The sequence below is a fragment of the Tasmannia lanceolata genome, unplaced genomic scaffold, assembly GCF_043159265.1.
Source record: "Tasmannia lanceolata isolate RefF3 unplaced genomic scaffold, GAP_Taslan_0.1 ptg000005l, whole genome shotgun sequence".
Taxonomy (NCBI): Eukaryota; Viridiplantae; Streptophyta; class Magnoliopsida; order Canellales; family Winteraceae; genus Tasmannia; species Tasmannia lanceolata.
Genome location: NW_027518682.1, coordinates 15,529,738 through 15,545,524, shown reverse-complemented (window position 1 = coordinate 15,545,524; position 15,787 = coordinate 15,529,738). Strand labels below are relative to the sequence as shown.

Here is a 15,787-nt window from a genome sequence, read left to right as displayed (position 1 = left end):
AAAAAATCCTGCAACCCAAACTGAAAGGGCGGAATGCTCATCTGAAGCGAAAATATTATTAGAAATATAAATATATGATATCTCAAAAGAGATCTTGATCTGGGTTGAAGAGAATTTATTTTCTTTTTTATTTTTCAAAACAACTATGCCTAATCTGAAGCAAAGCTGATTTTTTTTTTATTGAAAATAAAACTAAATATGGTTCCCTTTGGTTTATCCCAATTGTATTTGTGATAAGAGGCTCAATCCCAACTAGCTGCCTTTTTAGTATGGCCACTTCGTAAACAAACATGGATAGGGATTTACGAGGCCACTTCAGTTGAATTAAATGAATAAGACAAAATCTACTAAACAGTGAGCCACGAAATAGCTTTATGCGAAATTGCACGGCAAATCCCTCGTGAATAATATGAGAACTACAGAATTGATAGGCCCCGTTACGTAATATAAAGCACTCTCATCTCTCTCGTTGAGATGCCTCAAAATATGTATAGCGACATTCCAATGTGAGAAATGGAGAGATTACATAAATTGAATAGCCACGATCACAACCAAATAGATATCTAATCGTATGATAGTTAAATATATTACTTACTAACCAATATGTGATTTCTTTCGTGACAAAAGACAAAAATGATTTGATTCATTTTGTTGTCTCATGAACAATCATTGCTCCACTGAACTTTTTGAAACAAAACACATGGATATCGAAAGCAAAACAGAGTTTTTATGCTAGGTACCTTACTGATACCGCCAAAATCTCCAGATCTTATGGAACGCGTTAGGCAAGGCCAATTTAAACCAGTCCCATTTTAAAGAAGGATCATGTTCTTGTAGTGATTACTGGTAGTGGTTATTCAATCTCAGCCTGTGTCTAACAAAACTTTGTTATAATTGTAAGATTGAAATTAAAAAAAAGAAGAGTTAAAACAGGGGGAGGAAATGAAAATCACAACACAACAACAACAAAAATGCAAGAACAGAAAAGTGAAGAGATAAAAACTTTTGGGTTATCAAACATATCATTCTACAACATGTTTCTTGGATTGTGGTTTTCTGCAGATGACCATATCTGTTCTAGATCCCTTGTAAAATCCTTCTCTCTACCTATGATTATGGTTTTATGGTCAGCTTTAGAGATGATTTTAACCTCTGCGAGGGGTACCTTCAACTTTACATTGCAGCAACATTCCAAAGGAACCACTTGGTCCTTGTCTCCTTGGATCAATGTGACTAAAGCCCTTGATCTATTTACAGCTTGCAAGTAATTATCCATCATTTTAGCCCCTCCACATATAACATTGTGCATGCTATGCCAAGCTGAATGATGGGTGTGTCTAGTGAAGTCCATTATCCTGAAGTGAAGATCCCTGAAACAGAAATCCTAAATTAATCCACAACTTTGTAACTGTAATTAAACAAACAAAAGCGGTGGAAATATCGTATATTTGTATATGTATGTATACCTCCCAACCTTTCCATCCTCAGCCTGAATTAATTTATTTATGTTCTGTTTCTTTCCGCATAAAATGGATGTAAAACAAATTTTGCGACCATTTTTACACTTAGAGATCAGTATAAAATTTGTATTATGCCCATTTCACATCAAAAGAAACAAAGCCTTAGTAAAATTAACTTCTAATTGCTGAAAAATATTTGGATATTGCAAGAATCTTAGCTGGGTGTGTATTTTATGCAAGAAGCATGTAATCAAGCAAATGTGCATTTCTATGTATATGTACATAGGCATGGATGAAGGCACTAATGAATATGTGAAAGCATATATGTGTTCAAACTTGTTACCTTTTTAGAGTTAGTAGCTTGAGCATCCGTTCCCATTTCTTGTGGTTTCTGCAAATAATGAAGCACACAGTTCTTCCCAAATGTTCATAACATGCCATAATTGAAGCACCAAACAACAATGGCGGCCACAACCTCCTTTGAGCCAGTCTGTTGAGTGCAGTGTGACTTGCATTCTCTTTGGTTGAAGGGAAGTATGGCTGAAAGGTAAAGTTTTTCATCAGAAAAAGGACTTCATTGGCTTATCTAATGTAATATTGAGAGGTTAAATAATTAATCATGGTTAAAAATGACACGGAGCTAAGTAACAAACTTAAACATGAACCACATAAAACATTTATGTTCTGAATTCCATCCCATGTAGATTACAATGGTTCTGTGTAGTCTCCATCTTTGAGACAAATTGTTATACTGGGATTAGGTTAGGGTACTAAATAAATTCTTGTTTGTAGACCTTTTGGGTATCCTGTACTTTGTAATCTTCACCTATAGTAAAAGCTCTTGGATCACCTTCAGTGGTGAATGTAGTCACACATGACAAGCCACGTAAATCTTTTGTGTTTCATCTGTTTAATTTCTCTGTATTGTTTTGTTTTGCATTTCCATCATTTCGAGATTGATTGGTTTCACAACAAAACTAGAACAAAAATAAGATGGAGGGTAAGTATGGGTATAGAGAAAGACGGATTTCACAACACCGGAGAATCCTCTTCTCAAATAGCGAAACCAAAGTTTACACTAGCCCAAGAACAACAACCAAAGTAGAAGAACAATGCCCAAAAGAGATGTGCTTCAATATATGAGTGAAGAACAAAACATACAAGACACAACAACAAAAAGAGGGAAGGAAGCTTCAATAAGAAATCTTCAAAACTATGGAGAAAATATGGGAAAGCTTCAAACACTAGCTTGCACACAAGAGCTTCAATGGAGGTCTAGGATAGTGGAGAATCTCTACAAAAGTGGAGTAAGTGAGAATAGGCTTAGTCAATGGAAAGTAAAGAGAAAATAGCTTAGGTAAGTGGTAGTGGATATGAGAAAGTGGAGTCTTTAATGCTTAGGGAAGTAGTGGGTTTGGAGTTCCAAATAGGGGTTTGAATTTGAAATAGGTGGGTAGTGGGAAAAGATGGAGCAAACATGTGTGGTTCACACATGCGCAAGCTAGGCAAAAAGACCAAGATGCCCATGGACACAAAAGTACATATTTGCACTCACTATATCTCTCAAAATAAAAATAAAAATAAAATAAAGCAACCCAAAAAATACACTTTAAAAATTAACAATGGGATGAAACCAATTAAGTGTGAGCATGAAAAAACATTGTAGGCAGATCAAAAGTAGATGATATCCTAAAAAACTATTATTGTAGTCAAATGATTGCATATACTTACTGTCGCTATTAGTGTGATTGATTTCACAGAATTCAAATGCTTGGTAGCTAAGGCCAATGCGATTATACATCCCATCGAATGAGCAACTAAATGGAACGACGCCAATCGTAATGGTTCAAGAACAGATCTCTCAATCATTTCTACATGTTCATTCAATCTGTACTTTGAATCCGATGGCTTTGGACTTCTACCGAAACCCAAAAGATCAACTGCAAACAACCTGTAATTGAGCTTTGCGTTTTCAGACAGGTTGGGGAACACTGTTTCTGTCCAGAAGGATGAAGAAGAAAGAAACCCATGTAAAAAAATCACATTTTCCGCTGAACTTCCTCTGCAATCTTCATCCATGGCTGTTAAACATTCACAGACAACATCAAGACCACAATTAAATAATGGAAATATAACTGCATTTTATCTTCTTTTTATATTTCTACAGTGAAAGTAGCATTGGTTTTTAAAGGAAAAAATGCTCAGTGGTGGAGGATTTAGATTATAATTATTCACATGGGTCAAACTACAGATAAATTAGACAGCCTTATTTTTAATTGCTTTTTCTTCATTAACACAGAACCCCGAATGTCAAAAACTATAAAAAAAAAAAAACTGATGTGATTTCATAAACATCCTTTCTCTGCTCCCTAGAGATAAACTGTTGTTAGTTTTCCAAAAAGAACAACTCTGGAAAATTTACATATATCTCATTCCAAGACTACAATGGCACTAAAACATAAACAAAGAAAAAAAATGAAATTTTCACGAAGAAATAAAAGGCCACAGCCCCTACTCAAAAAGATTAATTTACTTGTATCATATATGATGATACATAGAAATGAATGTAGAGACTTCTCAGCTAATCCACATAAACCCAAATTATAAGAATAATGATATAAACACTTAATCTCTTTATATACCTTTTGATGGTTCCATGACAATCAAATGAAGCCCCTGATCTCTCTTTCCCTGCCAAGAAACACATGATTCACACCTACAGTCAGACCACCTGTGTGCTAGTAAAGCACCCTTTTCTTCACCATCTTCTCCTTTTCCTCTCAATTTTAGAAAACCCAACTCCCTGAAAATATTTTTTCTCTCATACAAAGTCTCTGAAATTTCATGCCCTCCATCACATACTCTTGCTCTATTATAACAGTAGCATGTGTGGCTATTTCCTTCCATGATATAATCAAAGAACCTATAAAAAATGCATAGAACAATATCTAGCAGATCCAAAAAGGCAAAAACGAGAAAGCTAAGTGCTGAGATTAGAGTATCTAGAGCTTTCTCCGGCCATTTCTTGGCAGAAATGGACGAAATTCTGAGCATTTTGGGGCTTGGATGAATGAGAAGGAATATGGGTCAATAAGAAGAGGAGACTGGTTGTTGTATTTTGTGAGGTTTTGGCAGTTTAGATAGGGGGAAGTTACGTTTGCTATTAATTAAGCCACGTAGTAGTTCCCTGAAACGAACACAATTAGGAAACGCCCAAAAGGTACAATCTATTAAATGAACTTGTCATTTAATGAGAATCTATCCTTTTTCCTCACGTGTACATCGAAAATTGTTAGTTTGTTACATAGGGTTTTTGCCAAGGCAGTCTTATACTCTGCTTATATTATGTGTACATAGAGTCTGAAATACCAACCAAAGTATACTTGACAGTCAATGACAAGTTTTGAATCAAGGGTGTGGGAATATTATTTCTACATGCACTGGCTATCTTATGCAGGGTGTAAAAAAATGGGCCCACCCCATCAAACACGTGATGTGTAAAACTGGGCCCTGCCATACACATGGGCTCAGGTGGAGATTGTGGGAGGCAAAATGGTGGGCCCCACCGGATGCATGTGTTTGAATTGAGTGGGTGGGATCCACCCTAGCAAAACATATCATTGAGCATCAAGGTTATTTTGGTCTTTTAAAAGGCAATTTTTATTTTTTTCACATATGAGGATTTTTTGGTCTTTTGCGAGTCAAAAAAATCTAACATGGGTATTTTGGTCACAAATTGATGGCATAACCTGATTTGCAATTTCATTCAAATGTGTGATTAGAAGCAAAGTAGAAGACTTCTTTTGCAAAAACCCTTTCTTATTTTCCCGAACATGATTCATGCAAGAGTTTAAGTGTTTATGGCTTTTCCACTAGGTAATAATTGAAACAATAAAAATAAGGAAATGCTATATTCACCCCCTTTACTTCCCTGGCCCACCTCATTCTAGTGTGAAAACTGAGAGGGTCATATAAAACCAGGGGTTTTTACAAAAAGAAGTCTTCTAATTTGTCTGAGGGCTGTGATAAATCGACCCCCTATGTGTCTTTCTCTCTCCTCTGGGGTCGATTTAAGAGAGACAGACACATAGGGGTCGATTTATCACTCCCCTTTGTCTTATTGAAAAGAAGTCTTCTGCATTAGCTTATTTGGAAAATGTGCCTAACGGTTTGACCATTTATAAAAGGAGTCATTACATTTGTCTGAATCCAAGTCACGCGGTTAGCTTTTTGGGCAGATTATGTTTTTACTCAGACAAAGACAAAAACACCCTTTAAGTCATATTTTAGATTTATCACACACTACATCTAATCAAGTAAAAGTCATATTTGAAGAAAACTTATTTCTGAATTTGATTAAAGTGATTCGAACTCACTTAATGATCTGGGTTTGTTGGAAGAATGAAATTAAATGAGTTCTGTAATAGTTGTTTTTTGTGGTAGAGTCTTCATTGTTTTTCTCCTTGGTGTCCATATTTTAAACGCCAAAAAGATCTGCATTTCAAAAGCTGGTTTTAGGTAATAGATTGTAACTCGGACATGGGTAGATACAATCAGAATTGGGTTTGTTGTACTAGCTGTAGTGTTTTTGTTTACAGGTGTAAAATTTCAGTATAGCTAAAAAGACAGAGACTTGTGGCTTGAAAAGTAAGAGTCCGATTATGACGTACACCATTAGGATCGATCAATTCTAACATCAACAATGAGTTCTAGTAAGCCATTATGTTGGGTCCATGTGATTCTCGATTCCATGGTGAACAGACATCTCATCTTTAAGATTAAGGCCCTGTTTGTTTTGGCTTTTGAGAACCGATAGTGAGCCCAAAACTAATTATGGGACTCAAAATTAAACATAAATTTGAGTCCAATGGTCAGTTTCGGGCTCACAATCTCACATAAACAGGGCCTAAGACTTTTCAAGTCCGATGACAGACTTCTACAGTTAACAACACTAGACGATCCTTTGCCAAAAAAAAGAGGGAAGAGAAATAGAGATTAAAAAACACTTCACAGTATCAAATAATAATCGTTGGAACTAAACATCTTACGCTATAATAAACCCCAAATAGACAAACTATCGAAACATCTAATCCAAATAACAATAACAGTTCAAACTACCGCACCACTTCAAATCTAATTAGAAAATCAAACAAACTTAACTAGTGAACTAAAAACAGCAAAAAATATTATAAGTATTTAAAATGAAAAAGTAGGGTATATCAAGTGAATTTGATTGGTGGTCTTCTTAATTACTAGTCGGACACGCAAGGGTTGCTAGGAAATAATAAAAAACGTGTGAAGTTGGAAATGTATAAGAATACGTAAATGTTAAAATAAGGGAAATGATTTTTGCGCTCCAATGTTTTGATGAACACACACACCATTTTTTATCGTGTAGTATTTAAAGGGCTGTTAGAGGAGTATTACGGTTCTCAAAAAGCTCTTAAAGCCCTTTAAATACTACATGACAAACATGTGGAGCACCTGTTTATCAAAACATTGGAGAGCTGAAATCATTTCCCTAAAATAAATATGTTACGAAAATTATCTTGGACTACATGGTTAATGGAATTTGGGCAATAATGAAATCATATATTCGTTAATTGAATTTAAAGCAAAAGAATAAGTTACATCCATAACTATAAAAGTGATCTTGATTCATTAGTATTAAAAAAATTTGGATTGAATCTGATAATCTTGTACTTGTAAATATCATCAATAGTAAAGACGTCTGCCCTCTAAAAGAGATAAAAGATATATTATCTAGTAGGGATTTGCTAGGGTCCATCTTAGAAGGCATTTCGCAGATGGCCTGTTGCATCTGACAGCAGCCACACCAGCTCACTTTTCAGTAGGTTTTGTCTTCATTTATGATGTGGCTGCTATCAAATCCAACAGGCCATCTGTGAAATGCCTTTTACGACGGACGCTAGCAAATCCCTATCTACTATGGTTTTTATTATTACTCATATTTCTAGGGAAGGTAATCATGTTGAAGACAACTTGATCAATCATGTGACATCAACATTAATGCAGTTTTTTGGGGAATGGGGTACCCTCCCAAGAACTCTAGAGGAGCTTTTAGATGCGACCAATTAGGGATTCTTATATTCGCACTAAATAAATGTTGGTTGTTTATTTGTAGAGGAATGATAGATGCAAGGCCCTCTTTATGCAAGGGCTAAAGAAGGGCCCTTGAATAGATCCACGTCATTAAGTGCAACTGAATTCAGTTTCTCAACCGACTTTAAAAACAACGTGAATCTATTCAAGGGCCCTTCTCTAGCCCTTGCATAAAGAGATCCCCTGTATCTATCATTCCTTTTATTTGTAAAGGGGTAAAGGGGTTTCATTTTTCCTCTTCTTCTATCTTGTTGGGTTAGAGGCAAGGCTTTATGTCCTCTTCTTACTAATTTTTTCTTATTAATAAAATTTAAGGTTCCGTCGTGGGTCCCTAGATATATTCCGGGTTAAAAAAGTGATCTTAATTCATAAATAAAATAAGGGAAGTGATATTTATGCCCCTTTTCATCACCAGGGACACCCGATGGCAATGTATCAATGACTAAAGGGGTGCTAATGTACTTGACGTCAGAAGAATCCAGTGGGTTTGATTGCCACGTACAGTCGTACACTGGGGGGTGTCGTGGTGATGAAAAGGGGCGTAAATATCACTTCCCATAAAATAAATATCTAAAATGTTTTTAAAATAAATAATGTTTGAGAATGTATAAAATTTAAGAAAGTATAAGCAAATAAATTAAGGACATTGGAGTGCCCTTAATTTTTTTCCTTTTCTTTTGAGTGATAAGGTGAAAATACCATAAAGGTAGGTGGAGGTAGGTGGATTGCTGGTAAAAAAGGGAAAAAGATTTTTACATAAAATTTAGAGTTTTTAAAAACAATGGTTTTGGGTAAACTTTAGCATTTGAATTTGTTTCTATGTACGTGCGCCCACACACATGCATTTAAATGTTGGCATTATTGCTATGCATAGATAATTAAGTTTAGGTGTTTACACAAAAATCTAATTTTATTATGATTAAACATGTAAACACTAAACACACATCTAATCTAACCATGGTGCTTTCTGTAAAGCAATTGTCGGAACCAGTGAGCAGACATCTTAGGGACTCTTCTCAGGCCGTTGTTGTAGTCAATGTAGTGCAACCCGAACCTGGAAGTGTAACCTGATAACCATTCGAAATTATCGATCAATGACCATGCGAAGTATCCAACCACATTAGCTCCATCATCAATAGCCTTCTTAAGGTTTTTTAGATAGCCTCTGTAAAAATTGATTCTGGTCCAGTCATGCAAACTCTCCTTTAGGCTGAGGTTAGCTGCAGTATCCATTCCTGTCAAACCCATTAATTGAAAAGTAAGCACATATTACATATATATGCGTAAAAGAGTCTAATTATGCAAACATATACATACATGCATTCATGTATAAGAAATGATATCTCTGCCCCTTTTGGTCTCTTTTCTTGAAACTAAAATCATTTTCAAGAAAAGCCATTTGAATGGGGTGGAAATATCATTTTCCCTTATATATATATAGAGAGAGAGGGAGAGAGAGAGAGAGAGAGAGAGAGAGAGAGAGAGAGAGAGAGAGAGAGAGAGTTGGGGGGGGGGGGGGGGGGGGGCAGATTGCGGTTCATACCGTTTTCTGTTATGATTATGGTTGGGTTATCATATTTCTCTTTCACATAGTTTACAGCTTTGTGCATACCCCAAGGTACAATATAAAGCCAATCTGAGTGGGCCTGCAATGTTATTTCCATTAGTAAAAGCAAAACAACTTATATGGACATTCAGGCATGTTTGGCTAACATTAAAATTCATATAAAATCATTTTATTTTTTTTGCAAAACCAAAATTTCCCCGAGGTTTGATAACCTCATGTTTAGGTCAAAGTTTTCATAAAAAAAACTTTGAGAAAACTAGTCTGCCTAAGGATATTGAAGAAGGGATAAAATGTTCATAATTTTTTTTTCAGGATAGCTAAACATACCCACATAATGGTAAATAAGCTATGAAATAAGATGATAAGATTGGACTGATGAACCTCTAAGAGTTCACAAACGAAAAATAAGCTAAGCTCCAATATAAAGCCATGAAATAAGATGATGAATGTAAAACCCTTTCAACCATTTTACGTCAACAAATGGGCGTGCAATTTGTTTTACGCCCATTTTACGCCGAAAGAAATAGAGTACACCTAACAAATCCTCTAATAAAAGTAATTTTCTGATAAATCTTACTTTCGGTCCAATTGGCACTCCATTGCGTTCATCTGCGAATTGCAAAATATATCAAGAAGGGAATATAATGGCAGTAAATTAGCTTAAATCATCTAAGAGTTAACTTGAACACAACTTGAAAGAGATAATAAAATGCAATACTTACACACAATTCCTACATTCCAATCCCCGATATAATCAGTAGGAATCTGATTTTCTCTGTGATCGTAAGCATAGTATGTAGTATAATGGTTAATGCCAACAAAGTCTATGGAGCCCTTCAGAATCTTAATCTCTCTCTTTGTGAACTTTGGGAGCCTCTCTCTGACGATTTTTTGCATTGATTTTGGATATTCACCACAAACTATAGGATGGAGAAACCTATAATTTGACCAAAAAATAGACAATAATCACAAAGGAAGAGTATAAAAGAAGACCATTAGTGAGGGGTTGGATTGGACATTTGGAGAAGAATTCTTACCATCCAAGGTTAAAGTCTCTTGCTCTTTTAGCTGCTGCAATGTCAGAAGGTTTATTAGTGAGAGGCTCATACCAAAGAAAATCAAGGACGATTCCAATTCTCCCCTTCTGTTTTTTCTGAAATAATGCCATCAACCACAAGCCAACACATATCATCAACACATTTGAAACCAAAACCATCAAAATTCTAAAAGGAATTTGTGAAACTACCAGTTTACTCCAAAAGCTTAAGCTGTTGGAGAAGGCAGTATTTAATCTTTTATACTTTAACACTCCCCTCGCGTGTGGCCCCTCTTTTGGGTTTTGCCATTGCATATGGATTTTGCTATCAAGGAGGTTTGAACCCAGGCATTTGCTCTGATACCATATGAAACTACCAGTTTACTCCAAAAGCTTCAGCTGTTGGAGAAGGCAGTATTTAATCCTTTATACTTTAACAGAATTAGTTAAACAAAGTACTAAACAATCATAAAGATAAAAATACATATTGGAATTCCTTTTTACCTGGTACTTGTGACGATATCTATGAACTGCGGCTGCATGAGAGAGAAGCAAGTTGTGTGCAACGATGTAAGGCTCCGTCAATGAGTTACCGGCATGGCAATGCCCAAAAGGCTTGGAACACCTTGCAGGAGCCATTATTCCTAGGTCGTAGCCTTGTTGTGCAACAACATGAGGCTCATTGAATGTCATCCAGTTCTTCACTCGATCTCCGAATGTCTTAAAACAGAAATCTGTGTAGCTAGCATATGCCTTCCTGTTCCATCATATGGATCACTCATCATCACATGATTCTTTATTACCGGGTTGTCAATGTAATTGTCTATAATCTAATTTGAGTAAGCATGTGTTTGTCTCAAATATTATCACTTACATATTCCTCTAATTACGTACAGTTGGGAGGGAGGGCCATTTTATAAAAATTATTTAGTTTTTATCCTAAAGAAAAATTGCTCTACAGGCAATAGGTTTTTTATAAGATTCTAATCAAATAAGAGGAGGAAAAACTGATGTGTTCAATCAAATCTAGCTGAAATTTACATAAAATGTTCTATTCGAGGGAGCGATACCTCCTAATCACCATTTAATTAGTTCTATGGAGATTTTTCATGATGCCTCTCCTCTCTCTCCTTCTCTTATTTATTCTCTACTTATTCAAATTCAAATTAACTACTAAAGAGATTCTCTCATAATTCCCCTCCAAATCCTCATCACCTTATCACCCTACCATTCTTAGCCATGATTCAAATTTAAATTAACCACGTGAGAGATTCTGTCCTAAATATATGCCATTATTCCAATTCAAATTGACTACTATAGAGAAATTCTCTCCCTATCCCTGTCACCTTATCAACCTATCATTTTAAGCTATTATTCAAATTCAAAAGATTTAGATCTAAAATGATGATATGGTTGGGTTGTGGCTACATGGACGGCTAAGATTAATCATGCATTGGTCTTATCTGAGTGTGTATCAGGTTTTGATTCTATATAAGGTCTTGGATACCTACCAAAAAAAAAAGGTCTTGGATGTAGATTTTTTTTTTTTTTGGGTATTTTGAAATTTTGTAATCTTCGCTTATACTGAAAGCGGATCCCCTTTGCCCACGACTTAAATTTCATGGGGTTTTTTACTAAACTTCTCTATTTGTTTAAGTTTCCATCAAAACCTATCTCATGGGGTTTTGTATTCAACTTCTCTATATGTTTAAGTATCCATCAAAACCTAGAACGTGGGTTATCACTTGCGCAACGGACTATAGATTATTGTGTTTTGTTAAAGTATAAAAGATAAACAACGCCTTTCTCCAACAGCTTAAGCTTTTGGAGAAGTTGGTAAGCTTTTGGAAAAGTTAGTAAGTTAACATGATATCAGAGCCAAAGGTCTCGAGTTCAAACCTCCCGGATAGCAAAAATCCACATGCGATGGTCGGCCCAAAGTGGGACCACATGTGCCACGTGTTTGCCAAGTGGGCCACACGTGCGGGGGAGTGTTAAAGTATAAAAGATAAACAACGCCTTTCTCCAACAACTTAAGCTTTTGGAGAAGTTGGTAAGTTAACATGTTTCAAAGTGGGCACCTACCTTAATAAACATGTCTAGGATCTAAGATCAAAGGTCAATAGAGCCAATGGGAGTAGAGGAGGAACACCCATACCTAGCATCGAAGTTTCACTTCATTCCCTAGAACCTGATAATGGTCATAGTATGATGGTGAAGGCCTCATGCGTATCTTAATATAATCTCAAATTGATATGTGCATATTAGTTGTGTGTACTTACTATGTAATGTGGGTAGTGGAGTGTGGTTATTTAGTAGTAGTAGTCGGTTAAGGTGGTTTTGAGAGTAGTGGTTTTATTGTGCATGTGCCAAGTGGCATATTTTTGTATTTAAAATACTATCATCTAATGAAATTAAAAAAGAAGATGAATTTTATAGCAAAGGAAACTTTGTTTTTAGGGGAGTCATGACTCCTCTTGAATTGAGCCGTTAGAAGGTCCAGTTGCCTCAAATCAACCTCTTCCCCCATCTTTTCCTCTTTTTTTTTGTGTTAATATGTGTTACGGCCAATTAGGCACGTAACACAAATACTAATCTTTTTACAAGGGTGAAGAAACTTACACAATTTTTTGGTTTAGGAGGCCACCAAATTTCCTCTCGAGAGCCTCTGGGATATCGTAGTGAACGAGAGTTACATAAGGTGTTATCCCTGCAATTCCATTAATTAGGAAAAAATAAACATGCTTATTAACTTATCACGGCAAAACTGGGGGGAGTGATATTCCTCCCCCCCCCCTCCCCGTGATGGCTATTTTCCCCCCTTTAACAGTTTTCGTTAACTTTTATGCTTTTGGAGTTAACAGTTGCTTCTCCACCCCTTCATAAAAGTTAACGAAAACTGTTAAAGGGGGAAAATAGCCATCAGAGGGGGGAAATATCACTGGACTAAAATTAGCCCCTGTAAATAGAAGTCAACTCGATGGAGTCCATAATAGATTCGAAGAATTTTTACACTATCAATTATACCTCTCTGAATTCACAAAACAGAAAACCCACTTCCATTCTTGAGTAAAATAGCCATAAATTACCTTTCTTGAGAATGTAATTGATTAAGTTGTTATAATAGTGAACCCCCTTCTTGTTAATGCGGCCAACGCCATCTGTAACCAAAGCAATCAAATATCAGTTACTGTAGTTTCTTTCCTTTTTTATCGATTTATTTATAAAACTAAGATTGTAGAACAAGGAAATAAAAAGGGAAATGATTTTTTTTTCCAACCTGGAAAGATCCTGGACCATGAAATGGAGAACCTATAGGCATCCACATTCATGTCCACCATCAAATCAATATCTTCCTGCAAAATAGAGGAATCCATTAAATCTCTTCTACGAGAAAAAGAAGTAATAATAAGAAGAAGAGGAGGAGGGGAACTTATTAGAAACCTTATAGCGATGGTATTCATCATCGGCAACATTTCCAGTCCCATTGTTTGCAATACGGCCTACACACAAAATCCACATATTCAAGGGTTAGGAACATCCTATGGAGAAGATTTCCTGGGCCCACCCTAGCCCTCTGATCCATTGAGGAACTGGATATTAGGGCTGTCAATGGACCCAGACGGTCCGATGGATAGTCTGAATCTGAACCTTAATAGACAGGATTTAGGGACATTAGAAGGATCCATGGATATATTTTGGATCCTCTTTATAAGATCCAAAAATTTTCGGATCGTGATCGAGACATGGCAAAAAAATTCTATGGATAGTCATGATCCCAAGTCCTTTTACTAGAATACTCTCAAAATATTTCTTATATTAAGCCTTAAAGGAGGGGTATTTTCATAAAAATGAACTAAAGATTGCTTAGCTTACGACTTCCCACTTCCCCCCTTTTCGAGACATCTTTCTCTTCCTTTCCTCAATCAAGTTTCCTTCTTGTAAACCTGTCACTCACCCCCTTAACAATGATTAGTTGCTAGAAAGTATTATTGTCATGCACCCTCGAACATTGGAGTTCTTTTCAATAATAAAACCATATTCTTTATCAAATCCTTGGGTTATTATTAGATATAGTGACTGATTCTTTTCTGAATTGAGTAAGTTTTGGAGTTCATTTCAAATGGAGAAAGCTGAGATTTTTTTTTGTTTTGTAAGGAGGACCTACTAGAACACTCCAATGGACGGTCCGATTTAAAATGGATCGTGACAGGGACACAAGAAGTAGGATCCGAAGAACACTCCGAATCTGACCCGACCGATAAGGGATTTGAACGGATCGTGATTAAGACATAGGTGGATCCATTGACACCCCTGCTGGATATTAAGGAAACCTCAATAGATCGAAGAGTTCGAATCATCCTATGGAAATGCTTTTTAAAGGCACAAACTATCTACGGTGTGGCCCCTCAAATGGATGGTTTGGATCATCTTATTGTGGCTCACACCATATAAAAATTTAAAAACTCTCAAAAGCAAAAAAAAAGTTTGATTGAATTTGGTACATGAACCATGATGAGTGATGACAACGAAAAATCATCTCGACTTAGGAAAATATATATCAAATACATTGATCATAAAATATAAATCAAACCCATCAGATTGATTGAGAGAGAGAGAGGAAAATACCAGGGGTACGAACAAACACATCCCAAATACTTGGGCCCCGCCCATATTTTTTACCGGCAGCACCTTCTACTTGGTATGCAGCAGTTGCCGTCCCGAATGTGAAACCGGCCGGAAAACTTTTCCTAGTCAGACCTCCGGTGTCATAGAGTTTGCCGGAAAAAGAGAATTGAAATAGGGCACATAATTGAATTACAAAGAAGAGAAAGCTACTCATCTTCATCTCCATAACATAAAAATAAGATTCTCACTTGTGAAAAGGGCCTTAAGATAGTATTTATAGAGATTTACAATAAAGTTACAGTTAAGGATTGAAGTAAAAATGTCAATGCAAAGAAGATTGAATGAATCTTCTCCAGGATATGAGTGAAAGGGAAAGAATCCTAATTGGGAAAGTTGCCATCTGTCTTTTATTCTTATCGGCCCTCCTGAAATGAAGGGTTCAGGTAAAAAGTAAAAAAGAGGTTGGATAGTTGGTATTTATCTCTCGAGCTTAAAATTTTATATTTGATACTTAATACAAAACCAACATTCTTCCCCCCCTTTTATTCAATATTATTTGCCATTTCAAAAAAAAAAAACATTCTTGTTAGTGCAAAGCATAACCCAAACACAAAAACTCTCCAGCTTTGTTTCCCAATGGCAACAATTGGTTTTTCTTGTGACAAAGCCAAAACTGCAAGCTACCATGCAGTTTGGGTATGGGTAGGTTTTTCTTTTTTTCATGCAGAGTTACTTGAGTCCTAATTATCTGCTGTTTCCCTGTTTTAATAAATCTCTCATCTACTATGAGTTTTAGGCTAGCTCTGTTTGGATTGCAGGAATTTTCTAGATTAGTTTGGAAAGGAAAAATATTTCAAAGTAGCGTAGCCAGAAGCGCGAATAACGAGTCAGGGTTGAATAATGTTGTCACCAATCGGATAAACCTTTGAATCCACATAGCTTTATCATCCGATTGGTGTTTGGCATCAAAAG

The 15,787-nt window shown here is 36.0% G+C and overlaps 2 protein-coding genes across 2 annotated transcripts; both read right to left on the bottom strand.

The window, feature by feature from the left end:
* Window positions 1-986: 986 nt before the first annotated feature.
* LOC143876699 (putative lysophospholipase BODYGUARD 4) lies at window positions 987-4,579 on the bottom strand. Its single transcript, XM_077378386.1, has 4 exons — window positions 4,103-4,579; window positions 3,192-3,541; window positions 1,804-2,000; window positions 987-1,370 (listed from the first exon to the last, which is right to left on the bottom strand). The coding sequence occupies exons 1-4, from the start codon at window positions 4,512-4,514 to the stop codon at window positions 1,028-1,030; spliced, it is 1,302 nt and encodes a 433-aa protein (XP_077234501.1). The 5' UTR covers window positions 4,515-4,579; the 3' UTR covers window positions 987-1,027.
* Window positions 4,580-8,534: 3,955 nt separating this feature from the next.
* Window positions 8,535-14,978, bottom strand: LOC143876386 (beta-glucosidase 44-like). The gene is made up of 11 exons (XM_077378092.1): window positions 14,816-14,978; window positions 13,631-13,689; window positions 13,467-13,542; window positions 13,276-13,347; window positions 12,809-12,896; window positions 10,691-10,943; window positions 10,188-10,303; window positions 9,873-10,087; window positions 9,728-9,759; window positions 9,127-9,229; window positions 8,535-8,818 (listed from the first exon to the last, which is right to left on the bottom strand). Exons 3-11 carry the CDS (start codon window positions 13,525-13,527, stop codon window positions 8,535-8,537), a joined length of 1,224 nt encoding a protein of 407 aa, XP_077234207.1. The 5' UTR covers window positions 13,528-13,542; window positions 13,631-13,689; window positions 14,816-14,978.
* Between the last annotated feature and the right edge of the window lie 809 nt (window positions 14,979-15,787).